General features: G+C 42.7%; 1 protein-coding gene across 6 annotated transcripts in view; it reads left to right on the top strand.

The window, feature by feature from the left end:
- Positions 1-15,952, top strand: part of LOC131833517 (uncharacterized) — a 206,821-nt gene that overhangs the window by 65,830 nt on the left and 125,039 nt on the right. For all 6 annotated transcript variants that reach the window (XR_009354499.1, XR_009354500.1, XR_009354501.1 and 3 more), the window contains exons 13-16: positions 6,401-6,513; positions 6,901-7,036; positions 7,306-7,509; positions 15,032-15,224. Coding sequence is in view for 3 of the 6 variants with exons in the window: in XM_059176879.1 (XP_059032862.1) it covers positions 6,401-6,513; positions 6,901-7,036; positions 7,306-7,509; positions 15,032-15,224 (646 nt within the window). In the remaining 3 variants the exon portion in view is untranslated. The remainder of the gene's footprint in view (positions 1-6,400; positions 6,514-6,900; positions 7,037-7,305; positions 7,510-15,031; positions 15,225-15,952) is intronic.

The following is a 15,952-nucleotide window of genomic DNA, read 5'->3' as shown; positions in this document are numbered from 1 at the left end:
CTGCATCAGCTTTCATTCCCACCAACGGTGCAAGAGGGTTCCCCTTTCTCTGCATCTTCACCAACATCTGTTTTTTCCTGACTTTTTAATTTTAGTCACCCTGACTGGTGTGAGGTAGTATCTCATTGTGGTTCTGATTTGTATTTCACAAGGGGACATTTAAAAACATCCAGTTCTTTTGCTTCTTGAACCAAACTTAAGCAGAAGGAGGTAGGGAGTGGGAAAGACGGGAGAAGGTTGAAGCCAGAGTCAGCCCTTATCACTAAATACGACCGGCACTCCTAAGATACTGGACAGTCTAGCTCTTGATCTTGAAAGAACCCTCCTTTACCTGAGATTCTGGTTTTAACATTTGAGGGCCACCACAAGTCTGTTCCCTCCTTGACTGAGAAAAGTCCCAGGGGGGCAGATGAGGGTGAACAGGAGTAAAGGAGAAGTAGGAGGCAAAGGAACCGGGAGTCAGTAGTGAAGAGCTTCACGTTTGAAGTCATGGGGAAGTGATGGTCCAGGGTCTGGCTGGACCAGCAGGCCAGAATTGTAGCAGTGCCCATGAAGACTTAAGGGATGAAGGAGGTTATCCAGGAAAAGCAGAACGTGCAGGGCAAGAGCAGGAGATGATGGCTCAGGTTTTTTTTTTTTTTTTTTTTTTTTTGAAAAGTGGAAAACACTAAGAGCTACAGCGCGAGGAAGGAGACCAGCCACACAGTGGAGAGAACTGACATTTCCTGCCGTCCTCTGTTCCTGCTTCCCTCCATTTACACATGAGATGGAAAGTCAGGGTATGATGAAATGTAGTCTCTGTTTTCAGCAATCTATTTTGAATGCAGTTGCCCATGTTAAACTGGAGGAAAGAAGAAAAAAAGAATGAAAGAAAGAAAACCACTTCCTTGGGCTATTTACTGACTTGTAAATGTTGTTCTTGGAATTGACCAAAAGAAGAAAAATGTGAACACCTACTTTCAGATTGATTAATGGTAAATGGACCCTAGAGAATGAGAACACCTATAGATTTCAGAGGTGGATCCTGAAGGGAGGCATAACACACACAAATTAACCCTACATGTTAGTGTCATGCACGTTTCCTGTTCATTAGTTTGTTCGTTCATTCATTCATTCATTCAGTGAATGGATACATGGATTCATTCATTCATTCATTCATTCATACATGGATACTGTAATTATTATAATTATTAATTATTACATGGATACTGCCTTTGTGCCAGGACCTGCGCTGCTCATGGAATGAAACATGCAATAAACAGGTGGACCGAAGAGTTAATCTCATCTCTAACCTGTGGATGCCATGAGGAAAACCACAGGAAGAGGGGGCAGAGGGGTAGAGAGGAGCTTCCGCTCTGAGTTGGGAACATCTGATCTGACATTTGATAAGTGAGAAGGAGTCAGCCATGCTAGTGAAGAGCTTTCCCAGTGGGGAAACAGAAAATAGCACAGCATTGGAGAAAGAAAATTCAGAGGCAATGATCAATGGTTTTCTACTTTGCCTCCCATTTTCCTGTGGGCGTTACTTTGTGAACTCCTTATGTATTTCTGCTCTGGTCAAGGGCACTTTATTCAATATCTGAATGCCATTCTGAATATTGGATGCCAGTCAGAGGAGATTAGGATGAAGTTAAACGAGGCAGATAGGAGGAGTCACAGGAATGTGGGTATGAATTGTAAAGCTCTGTGATTATTTTGCACGCATGTAGCAGTCAAGTATGAATTTTAGCATCTATACGCTGGTCAGCATTCGGATTCTGAAGTTGGCAAGGAACAATCCATACCCCATGAAAAATAACTTTCTTACTTCTGCATGAAGGAAAGCAAACCTCATAGGATTGTCCATTTTGACAGCTCAGAAAGAATATAGCATGACTTCGGGATCAGTTTTCAGTGAATACTATTCACCAATAGTTTTTCTTTAGGAAGTTTGTTGTTGTTTAGAAAATAAATGTTTTATTTCAGAGCAGTTTTAGATTTACAGAAAAGTTACAAAGATAGTACAAGGAGTTCCCAGGAATCCCCTGTCAGGTTTCTCCTGTTATTGACATATTACTTTGTCACACCCAAGGAACGAGCACTGGTACATTTACTGATATCGAAACTAGACTGTATTTGGAAGTCACTGGTTTTTCCATTACTGTCTTCTTTGTGCTTCAGAGCACCACAGTGCCTTTGCTTGTCATGTTTCCCAGGCACCTCAGGTCTGTGCCAGCTTCTCAGGCTTTCCTTGACAGTCTTTGGGAGTACTGGTCAGGAAACCTGTAGAAAATCCCTTCACTTAAATTTGTCTGATGTTTTTCTCATGGTTACACTGGGGTTGGAGTTTTAAAGGAAGGACACCCCAGAGGTGAAGTGCCCTTCTTATCACCATATCTGGGACAGATGTTATCAACCTGGTATATTGCTGTGATGTTAAGCTTGATATGTGGTTAAGTTAGGGGTGTTTGCTAGGTTTTTGCACTGTAAAGTGACGATGTTTCTCCTTAAGAAGATGTTAGAAATTAATTTTAAGCCACAGAAATAATACATAAACATCTTCTTGTGAAAAATTGAAACATCACTGAAAATTTAATGCTTTAAATTAATGGGAATTCTAATCTGGTCCCCATTCCACTTCCTCGGAGGTAAACACTGTTATTGCTTTAGCTTTTTCAATACATTTACATTCAAACATATGTCCTCATAAAATATATATTATATATATATACACACACACACACCATATATATGTGTACATATATACATATATACACATAACACATATGTACACATATGTGTACATATATACACATATATATGGTATAATATTGTGTTTTAGTTTTCTATGTAAATTATCTGTCATACTCTGTGGATATCTTTGTTAACTTGCTTTTTTCACCCAATTATATGTCTTAGAGATCTTTCTCTGTTCTTTTTAATGCTTGCGTTATATTTTATCACATACAACAGCTCACACAGACACCTCTCTGGATACTTGTTGCCATTTTTTACCTCATTAGAAACCACTCCCACTGAACTTCCTTGTACATGCCTCCTTGTGCGCATGTGTGTTTCTTTAGAGTAGATACTTAGAAGTAGGTTCTCTGGGTCACTGACATACACATGAAAATTTTCCATAGATCCTACTGAAGTGGTACACCCTTTTTCCCCTAACAAGCAACTTATGAGAGAACCTGCTTTCTCACATTTTAACATCAAACATATTTATCTGAAAGTCAATAATGTTTATATTTCTATCACATTTTGAATTGGCCCTTTATTTACCATTGGCGTGTAAGGCAGGCTACTCTTTTCTTTTTTTTTTTTTTTTTTTTTTTTTTTTTTTTTTTTTTTAAAGATTTTATTTATTTGTCAGAGAGAGAGCGAGCGAGAGCGAGCACAGGCAGAGTGGAAGGCAGAGTCAGAGGGAGAAGCAGGCTCCCTGCGGAGCAAGGAGCCCGATGTGGGACTCGATCCCAGGACGCTGGGATCATGACCTGAGCCGAAGGCAGCTGCTTAACCAACTGAGCCACCCAGGCGTCCCAGGCTACTCTTTTCTTTATACACAATTCTTTTCCCAGATTCACTTAAAGATCTGGGTTTGGGGGATAAAGAAAAAATATCAGATTTTCTGATCATTGTCAATTGAAGATAATTTATAACTAAAAAAAGAGAATTATGGTCTAAAAGGATTGTGGTTTTTTTTATATCCTTTTGAAAAAACTTAAAAATAATTTAACCATAGTCCTAATCAGAAGCAATAGGCCAGCCAGCCCTATATGGATCCTCCCAAACCTTCCACCTTTGTATTTTATTAAGTTACTCGTATCCAGTGCCATTCCCCAAGAAAACACCTGTTTATTAAAATGTATAGACATTAAGTACTACTATTGGCCATCATATTTCTAAAGATATGGTTTAATTGGTCACTGTTCTTTAACGTTATGGAGTGTTGCCGCACCAGGAAACACTATATCCTGTGCCTCTTCTTTTGTTTCTTCTCACTGGCCACAGGGAGGAGAGGGCAAGGGGCAGCTGGTTCTTCCCCAACAGCTTTACTGGTCCCCTGTGTTTCCACAGATGGAATGAGGGCATAGTGTGCCCTCACAAAAGTGCTGTTGTATACAATCATTCCGATGTGCAAGAAGTTTAGGGAAACAGAAAACACTCCTTTCTGGTTTCCCTCATCCAATTCAATGGAACATGTAAAACAAACATTTTCTGCTGACAATGATGACATGTATTATCACCGAAAATTTGGGAAATGTAGAAAAGCTCAAGGAAGAAAATAAAAATCAGCCATTATTTTACCCCCCAAATAAAACAATAACATTGTTAACATTTGGTATCTATCCTTCTAGTCTTTTTATTCTGTGGATATACAGAAATACGCTGTGGGGACATTTAGGAGGTGGGAAATACATTTTAGACGTATTTTTCCTCTGATTATTCCACCCACCACCCTCCCCCAAACCTCCCACTCCACTGCCCCTGCCAGTTTTCCCAGAAGAATTAAATTTGCAATCAGTGGAGATCTCAGAACTATCAAAATACTGCCCAAGACAATGCTGGCAAAGACCCAGTCACCAGGTAGAGTAAATGTCAAAGGAGTTACCTACCTAGGAAGAAGGAACAAGCACAGGTGGTGTTGACATTCTGGCTTCTGGTCAACCCTGCTGCTTACCTGCACTGTGTCTAGTTCTCTTAGGGGAATACACTCATGCGCTTTGCCCCATGTCACTTCCTAAGTCTTTTCCAGTCCTGGGGTTGTGGGATGTTTACATGGAAATACACTAATGTACACATTTACCCAGAACAGACAGGAGCTAATTCTACCCACAGGCAGAATGGGAAGCCATTTAACGATACTCGATGAGACAACTTTCTTCTCACTCACTCTTCCTAATATCCCTGCCCCAAATTCTCTTCTCTACTGCCCATCATAAAGATCAATAGTCTGTCTTTAGAGTCTTGGGTACTGTATTAGTTAAAATTATATTTGGCCATTGGTCATAATTAAACACAAAATGGCAGAGGATTAAAGGATATAGGAATTTCTTTCTCTCTCCCTTATATTAAGATCCAGGGGTAGGAAGTACAGAACTAGCATGATGACTCTGTTCCATGGAATCCTCAGGGACCCACGCTCCTTCTATCCTGGAGTTCCAACAGATGCAGCCTCCATACCCAAGATCAACACCTGGTCTGAGATGGAGCTCCAGCTGTCACATTCTTGTCCTCAGCAGCAGACTGGATAATGAGGGAGAGAACCTGCCACTTCAGGGAAATTCCCAGAAGCTGCCACACGGCATTTTCACTTTGGCCAGAACTTAGTCACATAGCCACACCTACCTGCAAAAGAGGCTTGGAAATATCATCTCCATCTGGGTGGCCACGTGCCACAATAAATATTTAATTACTACAAGAAGAAAGGAAAGTGGATCTTGGGGAACAACCAGCAATTTTTGTCATAAGGGCTTATTGGAATCCCAAGAGCGAACCATTAGAATATAAGTAACCCAAAGAGTGGGGTTCCAAGCTAACTCATTGCCACTCAGTAGTGTTTCTGTGGGTACTGGAACCACTATAAAAGATAGTCTCATGAGAATGGGGTGTATGCCCAGGGGCAGGCAGAGAGAACAACGAAGAAAGGGGCTGCCGGAGGACCAGGGGCAGACTCAATATTACCTTCTTCAAGTTTTTCCTAGGACTTGAAGGAAATTCATCAATATTACCTTCTTCAAGTTTTTCCTAGGACTCTGTATATGTGTGTGTGTGACCTAGTACTGCTCAATATCAGGAAAAATGCCTATGGAAATAAACACAAACCATGAATTCTGTGATAGATCCTGCCGGGCCGACCGACTACAGTAATTCATGGGCAGGGGGATCTAGCACATATAGGGCACCTACAAGATGCCAATCACTATATGTTAATTCTCACAGCAATTTATCTTCTATTTTTATGCCATTTTACAAGCACAAAAACAGGATCAAGACTTTAAAATATTAAATCACATAGCTAAAAAGTAGAAAGAAGCATTCAATCCACCGATCTCTCTCAGCCTGGAACAAGGTTAGATTCGAGATGTTCAAGGTTTCAAACACCTACAAATGTGTGTATCAACTTTTCATAAGTGAATCACGGAAAAGCTCTATGTGTGTCGGGGGGTGGTTTTAAAAGCTGTGAAGAGTCTTATGTAACAAGGACTAAATAATGATGATAATGGTGGGCTCTAATTTATTCTAGAAATCTGGATTTTCATAGGACATGCTGCAGTGGATCCCAATACTCTTCTGCTCGTTCATATAAATATGCCTTGGGTCATGGGGTTTGATCTTGTGGTGGCCCAACTGTGACTTTGTTAATGATATTGCAGATGTCCATGTAATCCAACGAATGTTACTTTTTTGATAGAATGAAAATATGAGGGAAGAAGACCTTTCAATGGAACAAAATGAAAATGACCTAGCACAGATAAGTCGCTGCCAACATGCTGGTGAGCCCGTCAAGCAGAAAAAAGAGACAGGGTAAAATTAAATCGTGTTATTGGTGACTCAAGGAAATGGATTAAATACAGGGAGGGGGTGGAAATTGAGTGACTGATTAATAGGTAGGTTACATGTTAACTCAAAAATATTTGAAGCTGAAATAAAAGCAAGGCTGTTCAAGCAGGTCAGACAACTAAATTAATGTTTCACCCTAGGACTGGGTTTTTCATGAGAGTAATTACTAAAAGCAATTTCTTTTTGTATTTATACATATAGAGTAATTATTTTCCTTCTAATGCATTTTTAAAGAGTAGCTACTGTGAAACTCCCTTAAGTTAAATAAAATGACTTCCGTTTGGTGTCTATGAATTTTCCAAACCACTTTGAGGTGAAAAGCATTTATTCTATTTTTCCTACCCCCTAAAGGTACAGCTTTGCAGTGGCCCTGCAACTGCTCGGTTTGGATGGTGGGGCCGGGCCCAGTGATGGGAGTCCTGTCCTGATGAAAGGAGCCTACTTGTCCTTCCTGTATCTGCGCCACCTGCGAATCAGGGAGCTGCAGGTATGTGGATGGCACAGCATGCGGGCTTCAGACTTCTGGAAGGTTTGGCTGTCCACCAAGGTGGTTTGCCTGCTCTTCCAGTAGCAACGCATTTTTACACTTCGTTCTTTGTTCTGATTTTTCCGCAACATCAGGCCTTTCTGGGGATGGTGTGTTTCTTTTTCAGCGGTGGAATCGACTTGCCAGTTTCCAGGGCCCCCATTCAGTTTTACTCTGTCGTGTGGGGACACCAAAGGACAGGGTCCTAACCTGGTCTTTCTTTGTTTCAGCGCACCTGTCTGGGAATTCTGAACTACTTCAGATCCATTGAGCGAACACTGACAATCAACACTTCAGGCCTTACCTTGGTTGGAGGGAGTCTGGTCCCCACCATAGAAGATAGTTTTTGGGTAAATACAGCCGAGGGAGGTCTGGGCACCTCGCAAGGCCTAGGAGCTAACCACTATGTCCATGGGACAGCTGCTGAGCACAAGGTGAGATTAAGATTCTGCTGAGAGTTTTTTCTGCCTTGGTTATCCTATCTCCCAAGCCCCCTTCCTCTTGACATCTGGAATCAGTTAGCATGGTGGAGTAGCAGATGGGGTTTCTTAGGCGTTCGGCTTTTTAGAGAAGTTCAGTGACCACTTGAGAGTAGGACACAGGCAAACAGGACTCTAAGAGCAACCCTGGAGGACACAATGGGAAGGAAGACATTTCAGCTGCTGGTTTGTTGACTTTACAGAGCCTGAGGAGCCCTTTCTGTTATCCTAGCTTGAGAGCCACATGTCTTTACCGAGAAGCTCTTATAAGACCCTCTTTGACATTACTAGAGATACCTTTCTGCCTCTTTCCTGTTTTCGAAGCCCCAAGTGAAAAAACAGACTAGAAAACAAAGGTAGAGAAAACTTGAAAGAGCTGAAAAACAAAATTTATCTTTTATCCCTCTAAAAGCCTATTTGTCCCTTGGTGCTTTTAACATCTCTTGAATGTATTTTTCTATAGTCCACAAAATTCATATCAGATCCCTTTCTTTGGGAGGGAAGTTGAAAATTTTCTTGGAATAGTGGAGGCACTCTTGCAATATTTTCTTCTCAGTCTCTAGAAAGTTTATTCCTGAAGGTGGGATTTAATATGGCCTTTATCCTCTTAAAAGATAGTTTGACAAATGTGAAAAATAAAATCTATTTACCTACCAAACAAGTTACATCTTAACCTCTATGACCCCTGACTTATGTTTGTCATGTCTGTAAGGCTGTGACATCTTATTATCGACTATCCCTAATACGCAGTGTAGAATAACACTGTCCAGTAGAAATATACTGCAAGCCATAGATACCATTTATAATATTCTCATAGCCACATTTTAAAAGTATAAAGAAATATGAAATGAACTTTAGTCATATGCATCAAAATATTATCATTTTAACATATAACCAATAAAAAGAAATAATGAGATACTGTACATTTTTTATACTAAGTCTTCCAAATTTGGCATATACCTTATATGTACAGGATGTCGCAACTCAGACAAGTCACAATTTCAAGGGCTCAATAGCTACGTGTGGCTAGAGGCTACTATATGGCACAGTAGAACAGCTCTAGATATTGAAAAGAAGTTTATTTTCCCATGCAGTCACATAGGGTCCTGCTTGCACTCAGTGTACAGGAGACTTCTGGTTTGGGTCTCCTTTGGCAACAAGTACCATCCCCCATATCCTTCCCATACACAGTTTTACCCCTCTGCCCTTCTCACTTGATCCTAGCTCACAGTCAGTCAAGTCCAGTCAATATGCCCCTCTATGGACCTAGAGGGGAGGCTAAGATGCTTTTGAAACAAACACCCCTAGGGGTGCCTGGGTGGCTCAGTGGGTTAAGCCACTGCCTTCAGCTCGAGTCATGATCTCGGGGTCCTGGGATTGAGTCCCGCATCGGGCTCTCTGCTCAGTGGGGATCCTGCTTCCCTCTCTCTCTCTCTGCCTACTTGTGATCTTTCTCTGTCAAATAAATAAAATCTTTAAAAAAAAAAAAAGAAACAAACACACCTATAAAACAAACACATCTTTCTTTTGCTAATATTAAATCTACCTCCTACCATAGCCATGCTTTATTATTTGCTAATAGATTAAAAAGGGTTCTTTCTTAGCACTGAACTCTCTTTCAGTTTGTTTGTTCTGGGATGGGAGTTGGGGAGTTGGGGGTAGCCATGAAGGAAGGGGAGGGGAAAAAAATCCCACCCTGCCCCATTGATTGTAGGAGGAGCTTCTCAAGGGTATACAATATATATTGCCTTCCTATGCTCTCAGAAGTGACAGGAAGAGCAGCTCCCTTAGAAGCGGCTAGGAGCTACTACTGTACTGTGAGAAACTCAAGGAAGTGGCCTTCCTTCAGGATCTTCAATAGAACCACATGGTTTAGCTGTTCTCCATGGTGCTTGGCATGGTCAGCATTTAAACTAGAATGTTTGGACCTAACTATGTGATTCTTTCCCATGCAGGTAATGAAAGGCACCGATGGTAATTTGTTGGGGTGATCTCACAAGGTCGTGAGAAAGCCATAGATACCATTTATAATATTCTCATAGCCACATTTTAAAAGTATAAAGAAATATGAAATGAACTTTAGTCATTTCATAAGGGTCAAGACTGGTACCAAGATCTTTGGGGTTACTAGCCTGGGGAGCTGACACTGGAGAAGCCCGTAAGATGGAGACCTCTTCCTGGACCCGTGTATTTGATCCTATGATGAAAGCTTTGGGCTACGTGTTCACTCTACGAAAATACCAGAAAAGGAAAGCACCTACCACCCATCATGGGACTTTATGAGTTTACTTTAGGCATGTGTCAGAATAGAAGGAGCCCCCAGATGAGAGGGAGTAGGCCTTTCCTGGCTGTTTGACCTTGGGCAAGTCTCTTTTGGCATGGGGATCTGACACCCCATGCGTGTTCAGGATCTGCCTGGACTTAGCATGCTAATAGCAGAGGCTGTTATGAGGAAGTGGTGGGAGATGAGGCTATAGAAAAAAATCTGGCCAGACCATGAAGGCCTAGGCTCTTCTTAGGGTAGGAACTACTTCCAAGGTTGTTAGGGACCAGAGAATTCTAAGTAAAAGAATGGCCACTGCACTTTGGGGTTATCACAGAAGTACCTAGACTTTGTAGACTAGTAAAGATAATAATAGGTGCTATGAAAAAAAATTAAGAAGGAAAGTTAATAGAGAGAAGTGGACGTTGGTGCTGGGATGTTGCCATTGTAAGTAGGGTAAGTCAGGGAAAGAAATCACATGACTGACTTGGAGCAGAGGAGACAGGCAGAAGACAGCCAATGCAAAGGCCCTGAGGCAGAACCATGTATAGCATTTTTGCAGGAACAGCAAGGAATTCAGCACAACCAGAGTGATTGAGGGGGAACTTGGCAGAAATTAAAATAGAGAGATTAGAGAGGTGGGGAACAGGTTGTGTAGGGCTTTGTGGACCATTGTAAAGACTCTGACTTTGAGTGAGAAAAGGGAAGCTGTTGGAGAATTTTGAGCAGAAGAGTGATGTTATTTGATTCACATTTCAATATTAATGCTTCTAAATGGGGAATAGACCGAAGATGTACTAGGGTCAAAGTAGAGACTAGTTAGGAGGTTATTACATTAATCAAGGAGATGATGTGTCTGAAAAGACAGCATGGTGAGAAATGGTCAGATTCTGGACATATTTTGAAGGTATAGCCAGTATGATTTTCAGGCAGATAGAATGTGGAATGTGGAAAAGAGAGAAGTCAAGGTTGATTCCAAAGTTTGGGCCTCAGCAAGTCTGGAAGTCTGGAGTTGCTGTGATCTGAGGTGATTGGAACAGGTTTGTTGGGAACATCAGAATCTCAGTTGAGGGCATGGAAATTTTGAGATGCGTAGTAGATATTCAGGCAGCAAAAGGAAATAGAGAGTTGGGTATATATCTTTGATATAGTAGGTATTTAATAAATATTTGTTGGGCAAAGGAAAGGCTCTGTTCATAACACAATGGTTGTGAGATCATGAAAAGACAATGTACATGAAATTGCTTCGCAAAGTATATCATGCTGTTAAAATGAAGAACAATTTGCTGCAGTAATAATATACTCAGCAGGCGAGGCAGAGAATAAATTTTTAAATTTTCCTTTAAAAATATTTGAAAGATTATAAGCTAACAGATTGAGCCATTCATCCTAACAGTTTTTGATGAAATTCTTATATTGGGCTTTTATGATCTGTAATTAATGTAAAGATTATTTAGAAAAAGGTAAACTCGTCAGAGAAATATTGTCTAATTGCCAAAAGGCCTTAGATTCGTATTCATGAATAATGGCAGAAACCAGTGGACTGAAGAGAATGAATGATGGGCCACCAACCCTCCTATATTTACTATATTCAAATAGTTATCTTGGCATCAGTTAATTTGCAGTCTTGGAAACCTGTGAATCCTTCCAAAGATCAGATTATTTCTTACCCAGACAGATAATTATTGCCTTCCCTTTCCTGCCACTCCTCTAAGCATAATATTGAAGGATCAACTCTCTAGACCACAGAAACTTTAGAAAGGGGAGTCTTCCACGTAGTTGTGGAAGAAATTAAAAAGAAAATAATATGATTACCGTGACAAAACCCTGCATGAAGTGATCTGTCCATCTGGTCTTCAAAATTCATCTCCTTTTAGAGTCAGGAACTGAGGGAAGAAAAGAGAAGGAATATGTATGTATATGATAAATACTTTGGACTGGAAAGGACACACGTCATTTCTGGTCACAACCTACTGGCCAGAGCTCATCACCAGACCCCACCCAACAGCAAGGCATTGGGAAGTCTGGGGAAATTTTTGTGCCAAACCATTTGACATTCTGCGTATGTTCCTTTTTTTTTTTTTTTTTAAGATTTTATTTACTTATTTGACAGACAGAGATCACAAGTAGGCAGAGAGGCAGGCAGAGAGAGAGGAGGAAGCAGGCTCCCTGCTGAGCAGAGAGCCCAAATGCAGGGCTCAATCCCAGGACCCCGGGATCGTGAACCGAGCCGAAGGCAAAGGCTTTAACCCACTGAGCCACCCAGGTGCCCCTGCTCCTTATTTTTAATGTCTGTCTCTTTCCACTAAAGAGCTCCCTGGTGGTGGGATTTGTGCCAGTTTAGTTTACCGCTATATTCTTAGTGCCTAGAATAGTGCCCAGTAAATTAACTGACCAGAACATTTGTTGAATGAATGACTGAATGAAGGGATAAATGAATGACAGGCTCACAGCCTGTAGGAGTAGATGAACCAAAAGTCTAGCATGGCCATGAGCTGAGTGCTATAATGGAGTTAGACAAGTCATGGGGAGAAGCACTCAGCTCTGCCTAGAGATGTAAGGAAGGCTTCCAGAGGGGTATTATTTAAATGGACTCTTGGATAGAGTAGGTACTTATCAAGGAAAGAAGGGGTGAGAGCTGGAAGGGCCAGTATGTATGAGTCCCAGAGGCATGAAGAGCTCCGTGCATTCAGAAGAGGGCCAGGCTTGGGTCCATCAGGATGGAAGTATAGAGACAGTGGAAGGAAATGAGGTCCAAGACGTTGACACGGGCCAGCCCCCAAAACTATACCTGGAAACTCCTAGATTAGTCCAAATGAAAGCTAATAACAGCTTGGACTAGAATGGTGGGTGGTGGAGATAGAGAGAAGTGATGGGTTTGAGAGATAGAAAGTCCAGTCGACAGGAGTTAGGATAGACTGGACATGTAGGGTGAGGCAGGTGGTGTCAGGAATGATTCATGCAAGAGAAAGTGGCTTGGTGGTGGTGGTATTTACTAAAACGGGGAAGTTGGAGGTGGCCTAGGTTTGTGGGAGAAGACCACATGATTTGATCATGGTAAATTCGAGGGGCCTTTGAGATGCCTGGGAACAGATGCCAAATAGGTCATTTGGATATGTGGGTCTGGAGCTCTAGGAGGTCTGGATTACAGGTATCAATTAGGGAGCAAAAAAATGGTCCCTAATCTCAGCTGTGGAACGGCACTACCTCCCAAGGAAGGAGTACAGGAGGAAAAGATGAGGTCCTAAGACATGGGCTCAAGTGTGGCTACTACTTAATGACCTGGCAGAGAAAAATGCACCTCCGGGATGGCTGGAAAGCTGGTGAGAGCAAGGAGAATGTGGAGTCCCAGCAGGCCAGGGAAGTGAGTGAGTCAAGAAAGCAGAGAGTGCAGAACTGGGTCACATGCTCCTGAGACATTGCATAAGATGGCTAAAGAAAGTCTGCTGGATGTGGAGAACAATCACTGTTTTTCTTAGTGAACGTGGTTTGTTTTGCTGGAGACAGGAGCTGGATGGGAACGAGTGAGGAGTGGGAGGTGAGGAAGCGGGCACAGGGAATTAGGATGGCATCTTGGGAGATTGGATGGTGAGGAGGAGGAGAGACCGAAGGGCAGGAGGGCTGTGAGCCTGTTTCAGTGTCCGTTGAGAAACAGCTGATGGAGAGGAACTGGGTGTCCAAGAAGGCACAGGGATGCTTGGGAGGTGGGATGGAATGGCCACAGAGAAGGGGAGCAGAGTCGTTCCCTGGAGTACAGGAAGAAGCAGGAGGAGAGAGGTGTGGGAGCAGCAGCTTTGTGTAGGTGGGGGTGGTGGGATTGGGGGGGTGGAGGTGGTGGGTGTGGGTGGTGGACAAGTGGGGGAGGGGCTTCTGCCGAGACACTGAAGGCAAGGCCTGGTGGGGGGAGGGAGTGAATTCAGAGGCTTGGCCAGAGTGAAGTTTGAAATTATGAGAATTATTATTAGGTTAATGATTCTCAGAATGCCACCATTCCGCCGTCATTTAAGAAAAAATGTGAGTGGAATACCCAGATTCCTTATATTCGTGTCCTGGAGCCGCCGTATCAAAACACCACAAAGGGAGTGGCTCATAACAGCTGGCAGAGAACTTTATTCTGTCACAGTTCCAGATGTCACAAGCCCCAAATCAAAATGTCAGCAGAGCCATGGTCCCTCCAAAGTGTTCGGGAGAAGTTCCTTCCTTGTCTCTCCTAGCATCTGGCCGTTGCTAGTAATCCTGGGGGTCACTTGCCCTTCCTTGGCTTGCAGATACTTCACTCCCATCTCAGTCTCTGTCCTTACATGGCCTTCTCCTCGACGTATCTGTCTCCACATTTTCCTCTTTCTTTAGGAACATCAGTCACTGGCTTAGCCGCCCCATCCCCCAATATGACCTCATCTTAACCATGTATATCTGCAAAGACTCCGTTTCCATATTTGGTCACATTCGCAGGTTTCAGGTGGACATGAATTTTGGGGGGTGCTACTCAATTCCGAGACACGAGACAATATTCACACATTTTTCAAGTATTTATAGAATTAAAATAAGAAACCGGGGCGCATGGGTGGCTCAGTGGGTTAAGCCTCTGCCTTCGGCTCAGATCATGATCTCAGGGTCCTGGGATCGAGCCCCGCATCCCGCTCTCTGCTCAGCAGGGAGCCTGCTTCCCCTTCTCTCTCTCTGCCTCTCAGCCTACTTGTGATCTCTCTCTCTCTGTCAAATAAATAAATAAAATCTTTAAAAAAAATAAGAAACCTTTAACTGCTCATGTTTCTAGATCTCAAGTGCTTCAGTGTCGCATACCCCCTATAACAACTGTTGTGGTCTCTCCACTGTCCCCGTGTTATGGATGAGGAAACAGAGGCTAAGAGTAGCTGAGGGCTTGACCTCGGGTGAGACCTGAACACGGGCACCCTGACCTCAGAGACCTCCTGTACACTCAGCTCCATCGCCCGCCTTTTTCCAGGTAGCCCTGAATTAATCAGCAAAAAATTTAATCAGCTACTTATCCATCTCACTACCCTTCTCTGCCAACATTCTTTGCTAATATCCCCTTCTCTACATATAGTGCTTTATACACTCAGCAGGTACAGCTCCATGCGGACAGCCCACTGCGTGAGAGCAGGAGCCTGCCGTGTGGTCTGTTTGGGCTGGCAAAATACAGACAGCTCTCTCTTTTCCGGTAACTTCTGGGGTTGGCTTTCTTTGCCCCAGGTCCACAGTGTCCGATTCATGGAGTTCTCGGAAGTGGAGAACCAGGACGACTACTACAGCATGGAGGCTGCGTCCATCTACACAAAGGACCCGCACGGAGTACATATCATGTACGATGAAGCCTTGAGCGATCTGAAGGAGCTCGAGGCAGAGCTGCTGCTTGTGGCCAGCCATTATATCGAGAAAGAAAAAGGTCAGAAGCCAGATTTTGAAAAAATCAACCAGCCAAACAAACCATGAACCCTAAGGGCTCCATTTAACACCCTCCACCTCAAAATAGAAATACAGATCCAAGAGTATCTGAAAATTCAGTAAGCACTTGCATCTCTGTGATATGCACTTGCATCTCCGCGATATGTACCTGCTTTAGAAAAGATACGGTCCTGTTTCCAGCTCAAGTCCCTCTTCTTGTTGGAGACTGGAACTATTCTTTCGAAGCTTGATTATAATTCTTACCATTGTTGAGACTTACTCGTTCCTCAGTGGCATTTCTGCATTACTCACTGGGTACAAAGGCTCTCATGCCAGGCCCTGAGGGAAGCAAAGTAAGCAAGTGAAGGTAATGATTTTTTTTTTTTCCCCTAAGCAACAACCAAAAAAAAAAAAAAAAAAAAAAAAAAAGATTGACCTTGGGCAAGCAGCAATTAGAAGCAGACACATCCCTGTGTTCCTGACAAAAAAAGCACCAGGATGCAAGAAGATCTGTGTAGGAAAATGCCAGATAAAGCACCAAAGGGAGAAATCATTGCTCAGAGTAATCAAATAACCTATAATATGTATTCTCTACATCCTTTTGGCATCAATCAAATGTATCCAATTTTAGAAATAGGTGAGTGGGGCGCCTGGGTGGCTCAGTGGGTTAAAGCCTCTGCCTTCGGCTCAGGTCATGATCCCGGGATCCTGGGATCAATCCCCGCATCA

Source organism: Mustela lutreola, chromosome 6, assembly GCF_030435805.1.
Source record: "Mustela lutreola isolate mMusLut2 chromosome 6, mMusLut2.pri, whole genome shotgun sequence".
Classification (NCBI taxonomy): domain Eukaryota; kingdom Metazoa; phylum Chordata; class Mammalia; order Carnivora; family Mustelidae; genus Mustela; species Mustela lutreola.
Note: the sequence above shows the minus strand (reverse complement) of the source record. Positions and strands in the feature narration are given on the sequence as shown.